Source organism: Carcharodon carcharias, assembly GCF_017639515.1.
Source record: "Carcharodon carcharias isolate sCarCar2 chromosome 24 unlocalized genomic scaffold, sCarCar2.pri SUPER_24_unloc_2, whole genome shotgun sequence".
NCBI classification, from domain to species: Eukaryota; Metazoa; Chordata; class Chondrichthyes; order Lamniformes; family Lamnidae; genus Carcharodon; species Carcharodon carcharias.
The window spans coordinates 1255412-1273914 of record NW_024470595.1 but is presented as its reverse complement, the minus strand read 5'-3'; the positions used below and the strand labels follow the sequence as shown (position 1 = coordinate 1273914).

The window sequence follows — 18503 nt, the reverse complement described above, 5'->3', positions numbered from 1 at the left end:
TGGCCTGAAACCCGCCCTCCGTTCGCAATTGGATCAATTAGCGGATCATACACCAAGTTTGAATGGTGGTGTCAGAGATCCGCCCACTTTCTGCTCAAGTTCCCCCTTCCCCGCCTTACAGGAGTGTGTTATTCAGCCCCATGTGTGGGGATTCGGAGGGATTAGGAAACCCCCGGAAATTTCTCTGAACTATAGCAATAGTCTCTTCTGCAGTAAAGGTAAAGCCTGTTTAATTGTAAATAAAGTGGGGGAGACCCCTCCCCTGTCAACGAGGAGAACAGGTACATTTCAATTTTGTTAAGGGGAGAGAATAACATTTCCTTGTTGTATAAAATCCAGAGGGATGGATTTTAAAGCAACAGTCAGTAGAGTTTCACAATATAATTCACTCCGAGGTATTATACAGAGCAATGTAATACACAGAGTTATGAAGGACATGGAATCACTCCTTTAATTCTTGGAAAATTGGGCCGTTCTCATAAAAAACCAGAATTAATGAAAAACAGAAATGAAACAAGTTTCCTCAAACTTGGCGGGCCAGTCACTGAGCTTCAGGAGAGTAATTCTGATCATCAGGGATTGAGGCCAAACTGGGGGACATTTAGAGGCTGCACAAAGACAACTCTCTATCTATTAAACATTGAGAGGGGTGAAAGTGGTATTCACCAGTAGTCAAATTAGTGATAGTGAATTGTTCACCAGTTTACACTGCTCAATCTTTCCTTTTCCGTTCAATTGAAAGGAAAATCTGGTGAGCTGTAGTATGGGTGGGTGATCCAATATCACCCATCATTAACTATCCACAAAAGATCAAATTACCCCCAATAGATTTAATTTACAGTCACAGTAAAATCTCTGCATTGATTTCTGATGTCGCTTCCATGTTTCCTGTGATATTGGGCAAAACAATTGAATCTGATCTGAGTTTTTATTCAATGTAACTACATTTCGGGGCTCCCCGAAGGAGGGAAACAGAGGCAGCGGAGGGAGGAGGTGAAAGTGCCAAGAACACTGGCACCGGCCGTGTGTCAATTTCAAGATGCTGATGCTCATTTCATCATGAATCACCAAGAGTAGGCGGGTTGGGACAGGAATCTCAAGTAAGACAGTTGAGACCTTTGTTAAGCCCATCATAAAGTTTGAGATTTAGTGTTCTAAAGGAGCGGACAGTTTACCTGTTCATCTGAAGGAAAGTGGGCACAGAGTGGAAACCAGCCATGGCTGTCACAGCCCGATAGAAGGTCAGTGGGACAGGCACTTAGTAAGGGGGTTCCTTGGTGCTGTGGAGGTGGCATGGAGCATGGAAACTCAGGATTTGAATGGGGTTGGCAGTCCCAGCAGTGCAGAGGGAAACTCAGAATTTGAATGGGGTTGGCACTCGCAGCAGTGCGGAGGGAAACTCAGGATTTGAATGGGGTTGGCACTCCCAGCAGTGCGGAGGGAAACTCAGGATTTGAATGAAGTTGGCACTCCCAGCAGTGCGGAGGTAAAAGAGGGAGAAAGGCTGCCAAGAACAATTGAGAGGACACCTTCCTAGAAGGAAGGCTCCAGCTGTCAGATGTTGGATGAGAGGCAACACCCTCCCCAGGGAGGGCAGAACCCCAGGCATCAGAAGGGCACGGGAGAGGAAAGAGGGGCAGGAAGGCGACAGAGGCCAAACATTCAATGCAGGAACTCTTGCTGAAGACGGAGTTATCAAGGCCCAGTGATGGTGGATATTGTGACCCTTCAGGCAGTGGCCACATATATTTGTGCCCTCAATGCTGAATACCTCGCAGCACTGGTCAGGGTTATTGTGGCATTGAATTCCTTCACATCTGGCTTCTTCCAAGGATCGGGTGTGGACCTTAGAGACATGTCACATGTGGCTGCTCACCAGGCCATCTCACAGGTCATGGATTCACTTTTTGCCAGAGCTGGACAGCGCATTCATTTAATAACAGGGAGGCTTTGCAGGGACCCAGGGATTCCCCCAGGAGCAGGGTATCACTGATTGTACCCATTGGCCATCAAGGCACCCAGTGACTGGTCAGGGAAATCCATACAGGAAGGGCTTCCACTCCCTCAATGGCTCCTCTGTGACCACAACAAAAACTTCCTCCATGTGTGCACTCACTTTCCTGGCAGCTGCCACGATACTTCATCCTCCAAAATGTGTGTCCTAGAGGATAACGCATATTCCTCCAAGTGATGTTACTGAGCTCTCTGTGGGAGTCCCAGAAAGAGGCACAATGGTTGGACAACCATTGAACAGAACATCAGGCTTCTGAAGATGTGATTCCAGTGCCTTGGCCAGTCGGGTGGGGACCTCCAATCCCCTCTTGCAAGTGTCTCTGTCAGTGTGGAAACCTGCTGCATTCTCCATAACATGGCTCTCCAGAGAGGTGTGGACCTTGAGGACAATGAGGCACTGGGATGACACAGCTCATCGAGGGAACAGCGAGAGAGGAGGTGAAGGGAGAGGACGCTGAACAAAGTGGAGCCCCTGCTGCATGATGAGGTGGCTTCCTCCTGCCACCCTCGGGGAAGAGGAGCTTCCCCTGCTCCCTCCCTCATGGCCTCCAGTTTGGCAGCGATAAAGTGAGGGGATTCCCTGCCCTGGGTGCCAAGCCTCGGGCTTCCCTGTGACATCTCACTTCCCTCTGGTGCTGTGGAAGGCTTTGGTACAAACTCCTGATCTCTCCCTCAGGACAACCAGCAGCCTCAGTGATGCTGCCAAGTGAACAGGAAATCTGACTCCATGACAAATAATGACGTCCCCATGTAAAAATCATACCTTTAATCACTTTCCCACCGGTTGTGGGTTTCTGACCCAAAATAACCCCAGCTCCTGTTCCTTACCAGCATTGTGAAAATTCAGCCTGTTTTAATCTGGTTCTCACTTCTCTGTTTAGACTGAGTTCTATTAATCTGGGAGATTCAGGAGTGAAACTACTGTCTGCGGCCCTGAGGAATCCAGGCTGTAAAATACAGGAACTGGAGTAAGTACCAGACTGTGTGAGTTTGTGTTTATAATAACCGGATGTCTGACACTGTATATAATTATTATCAGGAATTAGGTTATTAATGGCACTCTGTACATTAATATGAGGATCAGTAACAGGATTAATATTAATCAGTGGGGTGAAAATGGACATGGAAATGGCAGGGATGTAAAACAGGTAAAATCACATTATCTGGTGTCTATAGGAACAACTGATATTGAGGTCTATTGAAGTAGACCCATATCACAGATGACCGATGCAGTGCTGACTATTCTGTAACTCCATACATGTCCATTTTCACCCTGCCTGTATTTTGTCCAGATTTCCACTGTTTTCCCTCCCTCTGATCTCCAGACTCTGTAACAACGCTCTCACAGATTCTTGTGCTAAGGATCTTGCCTCCGCTGTCAGTACAAACAGTCACTGATGAACCTGGACCTAAGTAATAATAAATTGAAAGATTCTGGAGTGAAACTACTGTCTGCAGCTCTGAGGAATCTAGATAGTAAAATACAGAAACTACGTAAGAACATAAGAAATAGGATTAGGAGTAGGAGTAGGTCATTTGGATCCATGAGCCTGCTCTGCTATTCAATAAGATCATGGCTGATCTGCTTGTGTTTTGAATTTCACATTCGTATCTGCTGCTGATAATCTTTGATTCCCTTGCCTAACAAGAATCTATCCAGCTCCGCCTTAAAAATATTCAATAACTCCGCCTCCACCACCTTCTGAGGCAGAGAGTTCCACTGGCTCACAACTTTCTGAGAGAAAAAAAATCTCATATCTTTCCTGAAGTGAAAAACCTTAATTTTAAAAACAGTGACCCCGAGTTCTGGACTCACCCACAGGAGGAAAAATCTTTTCCATGTCCACCTCATCAACACCATTCAGCATCTAATGTACTTAAATCAAATCACCCCTCACGATTTTAAACTCCAGTGGAAACAAGCACACTCTGTCCAACCTTTCCCCATAAGACAGCTCACTCATTCCAGGTATCAATCTAGGAAACCTCCTATGAACTGTCTCCAATGCATTTACATCCTTCCATAAATAAGGAGACCAAAACTACAGACTATTCAAGGTACGGTCTTACCAGTGCCCCGTGTAACTGAATTATAACATAATTACTTCTATGTTCAATTCCCCTTTAATAAAGGACAGCATTCCATTAGGCTTCTGAATTATTTGCTGTACCTGCATCCTAACTTTTTATGACTCGTACTAGAACACCTATATCCATCTGCACCTCGGAATTCTGCAGTCGTTCTCTGTTTAATTAATACTCTACTTTTTTATTATTCCTGCCAATATGAACAATTTCACATTTTCCCACGTTATAATCCGTTTGCCAGATTTTTGCTCACTCATTCAACTTATCTATATCCATCTGCAACCTCCTTCTATCCTCTTCACAACATACTTTCCAACCTATTATTTGCGTCATCTGAAAATTTAGCGACCATGCCATCACTCCCTTCATGTGAATCATTGATGCAAATTGTAAAAGGCTGAGACCCCAGCACAGATCCCTGCTGGACTCCACTCGAGACATCCTGCTTTTCAGAGAAAAGACCCATTTATACATACTCTCCTTTCTGCCAGCCAACCAATCTCCTATCCATGCTAATATGTTACCCTCTACACCACAAGCATTTAATTTCCACAGTAACCTTTGGCATGGCACCTTATCAAACACCTTCTGGAAATTCAAGTACAGTATATCTACAAGCTCCCTTTATCCACAGTGCATATTACTCCTTCAAATAATTCCCAATAAACTGGTTAAATATGGGCAGATTTTTCGGGTTGGTGAGCGTGGGTGGGGCCTGTCGCCGATGCATAAAATGACGCACGGTGACATCGGACGGGAGTCTCAGCGTCACCGCCCGCTATTTAGATTTTCAGTTTGGTGGGTGAGCAGCCTGTTGAGGCCATTAAGAAAGTGTTTAAAGTAGTTCAGAATGCTGCCTGTCCAACCTTAAGGTTGGAGGACAGGCAAAGAGTCCAGGTGGCCTTCACATTTTTCATGAAACCCCATCCATGGGTGGGATGAGGTTTCATGAAGGGTGAATTAATTAAATAAAACATTTTTAAACATTTGATAAACGCTATCACACGAGGGGACATGTCTAAATTTTTTTTTGCATCATTAATAAAAACTTTCATTCCGCATGTAATCTCGGTGAGGCCGCTCCATGCCTCAGGGAGGTTTCTGCCTCTTTCACCCGCGCATGTCTGAAAGGGCGCAGGCCCTGACTCAGGGAATCCAACCCCAGCCCCACTCCCCTCACAGGGAGCGTTCAGCGTTTCGGGGGTGTGCGTCACACTGGCTGAGCTTTAATTGTCCCGTCCACGTAAATTGGTGGCATGGCCTCAAACTGGGGTACCCATCGGGATTGCGCCCGACCCCACCCAAACCCCATCCATTTCTGTCCATGATTTTCCTTCCACAAAACCATGCTGACTCTACCTGATTACCCGAGTTTATCGCAGTGTTTAGCTATAACCCCCTTAATGATCAATTTTGACAACTATCCCCACCACAAATACTGATACTTTCCTGTTTTGTGCCTCCCTCCCTTCTTCACTAGACAGGTTATATTTGCAACTTTCCAATCTGATGGAACATTTCCAGAATCTAGTGAATTTTGGAAAATTGGCACCAACACACCATATACCTTGTTCCACACCACTTTTAAGATGCAAGGGTGTCGTCCATCAGGGCGAGGAGACTTGTCAGCCCACAGCTCCATCAGGTTGCTCTGTACCACTTCCTTAGTGATTGAATTTTCACCAAGTTCCTCTCTCCCTTTCACCTTCTGATTTGCAGCTATTACTGGAATGTTTTTTGTATCCTCTGCAGTGACACAGAAATATAATATTCTTCATTTCATTCGCCGTTTCTTTATTATCTACTAATAACTCCCCACTGTCACTCTCTAGAGGACCAACACTCACTTTACTTAGTCGTTTCATTTTTACGTAGCTGTAGAAACTCTTGTTGTCCATTTTTACATTTCTAGCTAGCTTCCACTCATGCTCTAATTTATTTCTCCTGTTTAACCTTTTAGTCATTCTTTATATACCAATCATCTGTCCTGCCACTCATCTTTGCACTGTTATATGCATTTTCCTTACATTTGATGCTTACCTGAACTCCTTTAGTTAACCACGGATGGTTATTTAAGTAAGTTAAGGATTTTTTTCTTTATCGTAGGAATATACTTATTCTGAATATCCTGAAATATCCCCTTTGATGTTTCTCTATTGACATATCCTAAAGCTAAGTATCCCAGTTCACTTCTGTTTGCTCAGCTTTCATGCCCACATAGTTGCCCTTATTTAAGTGTAAGGTACTAGGCTCAGACCCATTCTCCTCCCTTTCAAGCTAGATGTAAAATACAATCATATTGTGGTCCCTGTTACTTAGTTGTGCCTTCACTTTCAGGTTGCTAATTAATCTTGTCACGTTACACAATACCAAGTCTAATATAACATGTTCCCTGGTTGGTTCCAGAACAGGCTGCTCCAAGAAACTATCTCGAAAGCATTGTAAGGGCTCCTCATCCAGGCTACACTGCCAATCTGATTTTTCCAGTTTATATGTAGAATAAAATCACCCATGATTATTGCCGTCCCTTTAACACAACCACCCAACATTTCTTCTTGTCCTCCATTGTGGTTAGTGTTAGGGGGCCTGTTGACCAGTCCCACTAGTGACTTTTTCCCCTACTATTTCTCATTCCCACTCAAACCAATTCGATGTCCTGATCTCCTAAAGGAAGGTCATCTCTAACTGTTGCACCAATGCTATATTTGATTACCAGTGCTACCCCTCCACCTTTACCGAACTTCCTATTCTTCTTCAATGTCATGCACCCCTCAGTATTCAGGACTGAATCCTTGTCATCCTGCAGCCACTTCTCCATAATGTCTATCAGGTCATATTTATTTACTTCAGTTGCTCTATCAATTCATTTACTTTGTTATGAATTCTCCATGCATTCAGATACAAAGCCAATAGTTTTGCCTTTGTTATCTTTGTAACATCTCGTTTTGACTGTTGGTGTATTCTCTGTCCTTTCCCTTTGGCCTTTCCTGCCATTCTCTGTCCCTCGTTTCACATATTACTATTTTGTTTTCCTTTCTTGACTCTGCCCTTTGATTTGCTACATCTAGCCAAGTTTGATCCCTCACTCACCACCCCCACCCCAACCCCAACCCTTCCCTGTGCACCCTGTTTATTTCAAGGCCCTCTCTACTTCCCGCGTTACGGAATTGACAGGAACACTCATCCCAGCATGGTTCAGGTGTGGACTGTTCCATGGTACAGCCCCAACTTTCCTCAGTACTGGTGCTGGTGCCCCACAACCTGGAACCCATTCCTCCCACACCAGTCTTTGAGCCACGCATTTGTCTCTCTAATTTCATTTGCCTGTTGCCAATTTGCACGTGGCTCAGCTAATATCGCAGAAAGTAGTACGTTTGACGCTCTGCTTCTGAATTTGGTACTGAGACCTTCACACTGACTTTGCAGAACCTCTTTCCTTTTCCGGCCTATGTCATTGGTACTTACATGCTCTATGACAATTGGATCCTCCCCCTCCCACTGCAAGTTCCTCTCCAGCTCTGAACACAGCTCATCTGTCCTGCCACTCATCTTTGCACTGTTATGTGCATTTTCCTTACGTTTGATGTTTACCAAAACTCCTTTAGTTAACCACGGATGGTTATCTAAATAAGTTAAGGATTTTTTTCTTTATCGTAGGAATATACTTATTCTGAATATTCTGAAATATCCCCTTTAATGTTTCTCTGTTGACTTATCCTAAAGTTAAGTGTCCCAGTTCACTTCTGCTTGCTCAGCTTTCATGCCCACATAGTTGCCCTTACTTACATTTAAGGTACGAGTCTCAGACCCATTCTCCTCCCTTTCAAACTGGATGTAAAATTCAATCATTTTGTGGTCGCTGCTACTTAGTTGTGCCTTCACTTTCAGGTCACTAATTAATCCTGTCACATTACACAATACCAAGTCTAATATAACCTGCTCCCTGGTTGGTTCCAGAACATACTGCTCTAAGAGACTATCTCGAAAGTATTGTAAGGAATCCTCATCTAGGCTACACTGCCAATCTGATTTTTCCAGTGGCAGGGAGCACAGCTGTCTGGACCCTCACTCCTTGCCACAGGGAAGAGTGTCAATTCCCCTCACTATACTATGCCCTATCATAAGTACATTCCTGTTTGCTCCCTCACACATGAACGGCTTCCTGTACCATGATACCATGACCAGCCTGCTCATCCACCTTGCAGACCTCACTTTCATCCACACAGGTTGTAAGCACCTCAAACCTGTTTGATAATTGCAAAGTCTGAGGCTCCTCCACTGCTGTATGCTTGGTCCCTTTACCTGTTTTGCCCACAGTGACGTCATCCTGTCCCTCACTGTTGACCAAAACAGGTGACCCTAGTTTAAGAGGTGTGACCATCTTCTGGAACAAAGTGCCCAGTCATTTCTCCCTCTCCCTTGTTGAGCAGAGCCTGGTTTCCGGGTCAATAAGCCTGGTCAGGAATTCCTCTAGCTGCTTACAGTTTTTGCAGGCATGTTTGTCATGGCTTGCCTTGGCACCCGTGTTCTCACATCCCACAGCTGCAACGTAACACCTGTCCTGCCATTCTAACCTATGTTATTTAGTTCACTTAACTGAATGACTTTATCCCTATGTATGTTACAATTTTCTGTGCTTGTTGAATGTGAGTACCACTGGCAACTAAAATGTTATATGTTTCTTGAATGCACAGGTATGTGTTTTAGGTGTTTGTTTTAATTATTTTTTAATGCATGTTTAAATTTTAATTTTACGGTTTTAATGTTTCGGGTTATTTAATTTCAAAATCTCAGTTATTTTTATTTATGGATCTGCATTAACTCCCACATCAGTCTGAGCGCGCACACGGTCCCTTCCACTGGGCACTTACCGGCCAATCAACGCACTGGCTTCCTGTGACGTCACAATTGCCTTTACCACCCACTGCTGCCCGACAGCAACTGAAACGGTGAATTCCTCAGCTCACACCTGCCCCCTGCAGATCCGCTCCCACTCCCAGCATGGTCGGCCTCTCTGCAATCCCTGGTCTTTATCTGTAGGCATTCCTCAGCTGCCGACTGCCCCCTGCAGCTCCGCTCCCACTCCCAGCAAATTCGGCCGCTCTGCAATCCCTGGTCTTTATTTGTAGGCATTCCTCAGCTCCCGACTGCCCCCTGCAGCTCCGCTCCCACTCCCAGCAAGGTCTGCCGCTCTGAAATCCCTTGTCTTCATTTAAAGATGCTCCTCGGACCCTAACTGTCTCCCGCAGCTCCGTGCCCACTCCCAGCAAAGTACCAGATTGTGAGATTGTGTTTATAATAACTGTATGTCTGATGCTGTAAATTATTACGAGTATCAGTAATAGTGTCACTAATAAACACTGCACGTTATCATTACTGCAAGTATTAGTGTTATTAATAAACACCCTGGATTTACTCTGATTCATGAAATGTTTCTCTCTCTGATCTCCATCTGGATAGTAACAGCCTCACATATTCATAGCTCCCCTCTCAGTACAAACTGGGCACTGATGAGTCTGGACCTGAGTTACAACAAACTGCAAGATTCAGGAATAATACCTTTAAAAATCATTTAATGTCAATCTCACAGCATGAATCATAATTTAAAAATGGAAAAAACGATTATTGCTTCTACAATTGCCATGGTGGAACTTTATGGCCCCTCTCGCCAGCGGGATTTTCCAGACCCCGCCGAAGTCAATGGATTGTGAACGACCCATCCTAATTTACAGCCCCTCCCATGCCGTAAAATTCCGCCCCATATTGTATTCTTACATTTTTAGCTTAGGTTAATTAGATATTCACATTATAGATCTTTAAACTTGAAAGCTTCTCAGTTAGTAATAAAAGTGTAAAACTTCCATAAATATATTGGTAAGGCAGTTAATAAACTATCAAAATGAATAAGCTATCACAGTCTGTGGCTCCCAATAACCCAACAGTAAAATTCAGAAACTGTGTGAGATGTTGTTTCTGATAACGGGATGTCGAACACTGTTCGGTATCATTAGTATCAATCTTGGTGTCATCAACAACAACATAAACTTTCATTCATATAGCAGCTTTAATATAGTTAATTGTCCCAAGACACTTCACAGGAGTGTCATCGAACAGACTTGGGCAGCAAGGAAAATGAGATATTAGGACAGGAACTGAAAGCCAAGTCAGGGAGGTAGGTTTTAACAAGAGTGTTAAAGGAGAAGAGAGGGGTAGAGAGGTGGAAGGAAATAAGAAGGGGAATCCAAAGCTTGGGCCTGAAGAGCTCAAGGTGCAACTGCCAATGACAATCATTTCCATATTTAATAATCGGAATCATAAACACTGTATGTTATTATTAGGATTGGGAAGAGTGTTATTTCAAATAAAACTTATTAATAGGCACATAATTAGCTTGGCAGCGAAGTTAAAGCCCAAGTAATAAAAGGGGCTGTGACAGCATGGATATAAAGTTGCCTGAGTGACTGGAAACAGAAAATAGTTGTTAATGGTTGTTTTTCAGTTCGAGGAAGCAGACAGTGGAGCTCTACACCGGTTGCTTCAGGACGAGCAGTATTACATTTCTTGATATATGCTAATGACTTAGACTTGGGTGCAGCTAAAAATGAGGTGCCAAACTGGTGAAGCTACAACCCAGGACAACTTGCAGGCCAACTAATGGGAGAAGCACGTGATCCCACAACCAATCGATAAGATCAAAGTTTTGTACACCTGTCACATCCAGTTGTGAATGGTGACGGGCGATTAAACAGCTCACTGGAGGAAAAGGCTCCACCAATATTCCCATCCTCAATGGGGGAGACCAGCCACGTCTGACGATTATCGGCTCAAACAGTCCAATTTAACTGGGTCAGACCCATTCTTAGACCGTTAAAGTTGGCTTTCCCCATATTACTTATTCTTACTCTGGACCGTTCTTTGTTTCATCCCATAATCAGCCTTAACCTTACGATACAGTGATCAGTCCTTTAAACTTGATCCACTTGGCCTATCTCATTCCAAAGAATCATGTCAAGCTGTGCATCCTTTCTCACACTGAAAACAAGCTGCTGTAGAACAATTTCCTGGTCACTCCAGGAATTCTTGCCCCTCTCGGCCTGTCACATTAATACTATACCAGTCTACATTTTGATAATTAAAGCTCCCCGTTATAATTACTCTGTAATTCTTGCACCTCTCTGGAATTTCCTTGCAAATTTGTTCTTCTCCATCTTTCCCCTAGTTGGTAGCCTATAGACTAGCAAAGCAATTGCACCTTTTTTGTTCCATCGATCTAGCCATATAAATTCTGTCCTTGACCTCTTTGGATCATCTCCTTTCTCCAGCACTGAAATATTCTGCTTAATCATTCCAACCACCCCATTCCATTTTCTCTCTTTCCTATCTTTCCTGAACACTCTATATTCAGGAACAATTATTACCCAGCCCTGTCATTCGCTGAGTGAGGCCTCTATTACTGACACAGCACCATATTTCCATATGGCAAGTACACCTGGAACTCTGTAATCTTATTTACCACACTCCATGCATTCACAAACATGCTCTGTAACCCTATATTGTTTTCTCCCTTACTGTGCACAGACTTAATAAATTACTATTTCCGACTCTAGCGCTAAAATTTCTCCCAGTATTCCTTGGTATTCCTCTCTGATATTATCTCCTGGTTCCCACACTCCTGCCAAATTAGTGTAAACCCTCCTCAATACCAGGAGCAAATCACCAGGAACTCAGTTCCAGCTCTGTTTAGGTGCAATCCATCTGGCCTGTAGAGGTCTTACCTCCCTCAGAGCTGGTTACAAAGCCCCAAGCAATTCTAAATCCCTTTCCCCTGCACCATCTTTCCAGCCACTAATTCATCTGCTTATCCTCTTAGTTCTGTTTTCACTTGTGCAGGATACGGGGAGTTATCCAGAGATTACTGCTTTTCAGGCCGCGCTTGCTAATTTCTTACCTAGCTCCCTAACTTCTGTCTGCAGGGAAACAGTCTCAATACAGGCTACTGAGCTTTAAGGACTGATGCTTCACTTAAGTGATTATGAACCTTTGGAATCCGCTATCCCAGAGGGTTGCGGATCCCCATCATTGAATAAGTAATTCTAAGGCTGAGATAGACAGGTTTTTGGTCCCTCATGGGATTGAGCAACATAGGGAGTGTGTGGGAAAGTGGAATTGAAGCGCTAGGTTATCCATGATCATATTGTCTGAGCAGGCTACTCCGGCTCCTGTTTCTTTGTTCTTGTGCAGCAAGACCTGGAGAATTCGTAGGCTTGGCCTGATAAGTGGCAAGTAACAAATGCACCACACAAGAGCCAGGCAATTACCGTCTCCACCAAGAGAGAATCTCACCTCACCACCAGCACCACTCCCATCCCAACCCATAGAGGCTGGGAATTCTGCAGTGATTAACTCACCTCCTGACACCCCAAAATCTCTTAACTATCTAGAAGGCCACAAGTCAGGAATATGAAGGAATGCTCTCCACTTGCCTGGATCAGTGCAGCTCTAACAAGAATCAAGAAGCTCGACACCATCCAGAGCATATGAGCATGCTTGAACAGAATCCCATTGAGCAACTTATCATCCATTGCCTCCGCCACCGACCCACATTGGCGGCAGCAACACACCAAGACTCCTTCAGCAGCAACTTCCAAAACCGTGGCTTCTACCACCTGGAAGGGAAGGTCAGCAGATGCATCAGAAACTGCAAGTGTCCCTCGAAGTCACACACCATCCTGACTTGGAACTATATCACCGCCCCTGCACTGTCACCTGGACACAATGTGCAAGTGAAGCTTGAGATTCAACACACAGACGTGTTCCATATGAGTCTTTACTTAGACATCCATTAAATATAATTAATCATCCACCTTGTGCAGCTCTGTTGCTGTTTCTTTGAATGTCCTTAACATTTGCCTGGAACTGTTACCACATGAGGCAAAAACGTTGCAAATGAGTTGAACTCATTCTGTGTTGTCCTTCCATTGTCACCCTTTGCAGGAGGCACTGTACTGTTAAAGGCCCAGTAATGTTCTTTAAAATAATGGTGAAAGATTAATTTTGTGATGCATCATCTTAAAATTCATTGCAGACACATACACAGCAAGGTGATATGTCACAACAAAATATAACCCTATGAACCCCAAGTGCAATGAGATGAACCTTTTAAAGTGATGATGGAGGCTCCTACATTGCACTCCCCCTGCGCTGTCAGCTGAGGTGGAGGCAGGTGCTGACTTTTCTCCTCCGAGGATTTCAATGACCATGGTGGTTGTTCTCTAGTTCCCTGAGGTTTGGAGGGCCCCAGCATAACAAGGGCCTCCTGCACAGATACTGGAATTGGCTCTGTTATCGTGGGTTTGTGAGGTGCTGGTGTTCTGGTCAGAGCAGTGGAGGACCCACTGCCAAATCCAGGAGCACCTTGAGAAGAGCCACCAAATGCTGCCGACAGTCACTCCTATACACTTTCAGGGCACACTGGACCCTCCCTGCTCACCTGAGGTGTCTGAGGACTTGGTGGTGACTCCAGTCACCTCACCCCCTCTCACCCAGCCATTGCTCATGGAGGTGGTGATGACATGCAGGTCAGTGTGTATCTCCAATCGTTGTTCTCCTGGATTGACTGTCCATCAAGGTCACCAATCTCTCAGTAGAGAATGCACTCATGCCCAGGACACAGCAATACTCATAGCTTGGATTAACTCCTACATCCTTTTGTCTGGTTACACACAGTTTCTTTATGTTAACATACCTCATGCTGCAGTTCCAACATCTGCTGCCCTGTTGAAGATACTGGTGACATGTCATCAGCCTCAAGCTTGACATTGCCTTTCCCTCCCATAGCCCTCCGAGTGTGAGTGACCTTGGCTATTACTGTCTCCATCAGCTGCTCGGGCGTGTCTGTGCTGTTCACCAGATTGTGACTCCTTTACTAATGGAATGCGACTATTTTCCTGATGTGAAAATACCTGCACTGGAGGAGGGTGCGAGGGGAATAATGTGACACTGCACCCTCTGAGGTCCCCTTCTCGTCCTCAGAGATGGATGGCTGTCATGCGGTCACAGCCCTCGATCTGTGAAAGAAAAAATAGTGTTTCTATGGAAATGTTTGTTTTGTGCTTGCCAGAGGGTCTCCTGTGTCCATCCATTAGAGCACTCATTCTCTCAGCTCGACAACCCACCTCAACATCAGTGATTGCCCACCCTGCCTCCAGATCTCCCAGTTCATGTGTCTGAATTTCCATGGGTGTAAGGATGAGAAGGTCTGGGACACAGTGACCCATGTTGGCTCACGCCCTCTCGACAGCTGTTTTCATCTGCAAGCATAGAAATCTTCATGTACCTCGCCCATCAAAGAGACACACGAGCCTATACTGGTGGCAGCCTGACTGTCCCACATGGCACCACATGCATGTCTCCTGCATGCAGCACTCATCAGCGTGCAACCCTTGACCTGTATTCTGCCATTTCAGCTCTTCATTCAGTAACCAGGGCTCCCTCGCTAGTCCCTCCAGAGCTGCTGTGTTTGAAAGTACTGCTGGCTGCCTTTACAGATGGCGCCAGCAATGTCTGAGTTGGGACATCCCCTGTCTGCACCACCGAAGTGGACGGCTCCACCCACCTGTCAGCTCTGATAATATCGCATTGTTAACTCTGACTACCCTGACCCTACGTCCAAACACCCACTTACAATCTGATCAGGCCTTCGCCGCCTCCGGTAAAATTCCAATCATTATCTTCAGGCCCATCACAAACTCCATTCCCGAGCTATTGACCATCCCATTCCCCTCCCTAGCAACCCGGATAAGGAAATGGGAAACCTGTGCTTTTGTTTTGTATCATCATCCTTTTTCATATTGTCCTTTCCTTGCCGGCCTCCCATCCCCATTTCCTTGTTGCTTCAAACCTGTAGGTTCGCTGATTTCTTTTTCAATTCCAATGAAAGCACTTTGATAGAAACATTTAACTCTTTTTCTCTCTGAACAGATATTGCCTGACCTGCTGAGTATTTCCAGTATATTCTATTTAGATTTCAGAGTTATACCAACGATAGTATTTTACCTTCTAGATAAATGGAAGTTGTTTCTTGAATTTCTCACACTATGTATTATTATTGTCATTAATGGTCTTTGAAACACTGACTTTACCCTGATCCCTGTTATCTTTCTCCCTCTGATCTTCAGCCTGTTTGGTAACAATCTCACAGGTTCTTGTGCCGAGGATCTCAACTTTGCTCTCAGTACAAACCGGTCTCTGACGGATCTGAACCTTGGACTTAATAAACTGGGAGATTCAGGGGTGAAACTATTGTCTGAGGCTCTGAGGGATCCGGACTGTAAAATACAGAAACTGTGGTAAGTACAGACTGTGTGAGATTGTGTTTATAATAGCAGGATAGAAAACAAAACAATGTCAGCAGTGTTACTGGTATAATAAATAAACACTGTCCAATTTTATCAGTGCCGGTGATAAAGTTATTAATTTAAAAAAATCTCCATTTACTCTGATTCCTGTAATTTCTGTCTCTAATCCCATCTATGGGATGTCAGTCCCACAGATGTTTGTGCTGTGGGTGCAGGGGAATAAAGTGATGGTGCACCCTCTGAGGTGCCCTCCTCCTCCTCAGAGGTGGGCTGTCCCCCAGTCACAAGAGTCCTTGATTTGCGAGAGCAAGAAGAGTGATTCGAGGGAAATGCACATTAATACACACCCTTCAGATTACTGTGTGTGAACAGTGATGGACACATGATGGCTATGTTTTGTGGTCACCAGAGGCTCTCCTGTGTCCATCCATTAGACCACTCTCTCTCTCAGCTCCACAACCCATCTCACCATCATTGATTGCCGCCCAGCCTCTAGGCTTCCCAGCTCCAGCGCTTCACCTTCCATCAAAGTCCGGATTGAGCCTAAGCTGGTGCAGCCTGACTGTCCATCATGACACCACAGGGATGGGTCCTGCATGGAGCCATTTGGTCGTCACAAATCAACAATGACTGGGCCCTCCAGAGAGGCTGACATGTCTCTAACAGCCAATGCTGCTGCCTGGGCATTGCCAGTGACTGGGTGGGGATGACCTTTCCACCAATTTCACTTTCATCATAAGTCAGAAGTGAAGCTGTAAGCTTCACCTTGTGTGCTGCATTCCCGGCCATTACCCTCATCCCCACCACAAACTCCATCCCCTGATCACTGATGCTCCATGTCCTCTAGCGACCCCGGGCAAGGAGTTGGGGATGCCGTGGTGTAGTCTTGCAAGCAGGGAAATTATCCCTTTGAGGTTGTGACCCTAGAATTACAGTGAGTATGACGTGGTTCAACACCGAACAGAACAACACAAATGTGTGATTCAGAATCAACTCTCAGTCTGTACTGAACTGTTCCCACTTTACTTCCATTTACAGTAAGCTTACACTTAGTCGCACGTGTGATATATATGAGACATCAAGTCCCTAGACTATCCCTCTTTGAGCTACCTATTCACAAAGTTGCTAATATAACACTTACAATCACCCCTCGGCTGGTCTTCTGATGAGAATGTAGATCCTGCTTCCAGTGACTGTCTCTGGCTGCAGGTGTGTGTATTATACTGCAGATCTCAGTTCATACTTATACAGCTCTTTGCACAAAATGGTGATTGCTCTTTCTCTGGTGACCAAGTTGGCTGATCTTGTTCGCTTATGTTCTCACTCACTTTAAACAGTTTCCGATCTTTAATCAAGAGGCACAAAGGCCAGCTAGTTCTTGCTGATGGTTGACCCATACAGGCTTATCTGTTCCACTGTCTGATTATAATGTTAGCAGACGCTAAACCAGTTTTCCTACTCAGGTGTTAATATTCACCTGAAACAGATGTTTGACAACATTTCATGCTGCAACTTGGCTCTCAAAAAGTAAAGTCTCACACCAGGAGTTAATGATTGCTGTCCTTCATGCACCATCATCCCTTTGTCATTTAATCACTCTTGCACTTCCATTTTGTTCCTTTCTTACCTCCCTCCCCCATTTCCCTGTCGGTTAAAACCTGTCAAGTCCTTGTTTTTTCCCAGTTCTGATGAAGGCTCAACAAACTGAAACCTGGGCTAGGGTTTTTAGGATGGTGATGTTTCCCATCCCACCATCTGAAGATTCGGTGGGAACGCATCTCTGTCAACACTGTCTGTCCCACGGAGATTTCACACTCCAATGAGTGTTAATTGGCTGCAGGCAGGACTTCCACTTCTCACTTGGGAGGAAGTCCTGTCTCTGAGACCTGCCAGACTATCAGTTTGGCTGGCAGTTCTCTATTTCATGCAGTGCCTGAAGCTGCTGTGGACAAGACTGAGACTGCACACATTCCCCAGATCCTAAGTCCTGGGAGTCCAGGAAAAGGTAAGTTTTGGGGGTCTCAGGATGGGGAGGATAGGGGAGGCCTGGGGGCTGGACAGTAGGCAATTGGGGTGTGAGGGACTGATGGTTGGAGGGAGGTCCTGCAGTCACTTGACCTTGGTGGGGCAGCTAGCGGCGGGGGGGATTGGGGATGGGGGATGCCCGTAGTTAAGAGGGGGCTTCTGATGGAGACACCTCCCTGCCCCCAGCCCCTTCCACCAAAGGCCTGAATCCGGTTATTTTTGGGCTTCCACCAGACCCAGGAACTCCTCCCGCCAACCTAAAAATTGAGGCCGGGTGGGAAAGGGCCCTCAGGTGATCAATAATTGGCCACTTAAGGGCCTCAACTGGGGCGAGGGCGGGTCTGAGGCCCGTCTGAGGCCCCGCCCGCCCCAGCATCAATTGCTGAGAGGTCTCGGCTGGTGGGAAGCCCAGCCGAAAAATTTTACTCTCACCCATTGCTTAAAAACCCACTGGCGGGTGAGCTTAAAAATTCAAACTGTTATCTCTGATGCTTTCTTCACAAATAGTGTCTGACTTGCTGAGTATTTCCAGCATTTTCTATTTATATTTCAGATTTTCATCATCAATAGTATTGTCCCTCTGTATAATGGAGTGTCTCACACTGTACATTACTATTGTCATTAATAGTGTTCTCTCAGACACCGGAGATTTATCCTGATTCCTGCTGGTTTTCTCTCCCTTATCTCCAGTCTGAGGAATAACAATCTCACAGATTCTTGTGCCAAGGATCTTGCCTCTGTGCTCAGTACAAACCAGTCACTGACAGATCTGGACCTGGGTGGTAATCGACTGGGAGACTCAGGAGTGAAACTACTGTCTGTGGCTCTGAGGAACTTGGAATGTAAAATACAGACACTGAGGTCAGTACCAAACTGTGAGATTATGTTGATAATAACTGAATGTCTAACAGTACATTTTCAGCAGTGTTATTAGAAAACTAAATAAACACTGTCCATTATTATTAATGTCAGTAATAATGTTATTAATGAAAATGAAACTGCATTTCCTCTGCCTCCTGT

General features: G+C 45.0%; 1 protein-coding gene across 5 annotated transcripts in view; it reads left to right on the top strand.

Moving 5' to 3' along the window:
* LOC121273517 (NACHT, LRR and PYD domains-containing protein 3-like) overlaps window positions 1-18503 on the top strand; it is a 92511-nt gene that overhangs the window by 62188 nt on the left and 11820 nt on the right. For all 5 annotated transcript variants that reach the window (XM_041180682.1, XM_041180683.1, XM_041180684.1 and 2 more), the window contains 3 exons: window positions 2895-2981; window positions 15279-15449; window positions 18174-18344. In XM_041180682.1, coding sequence (XP_041036616.1) covers window positions 2895-2981; window positions 15279-15449; window positions 18174-18344 — 429 coding nt within the window. The remainder of the gene's footprint in view (window positions 1-2894; window positions 2982-15278; window positions 15450-18173; window positions 18345-18503) is intronic.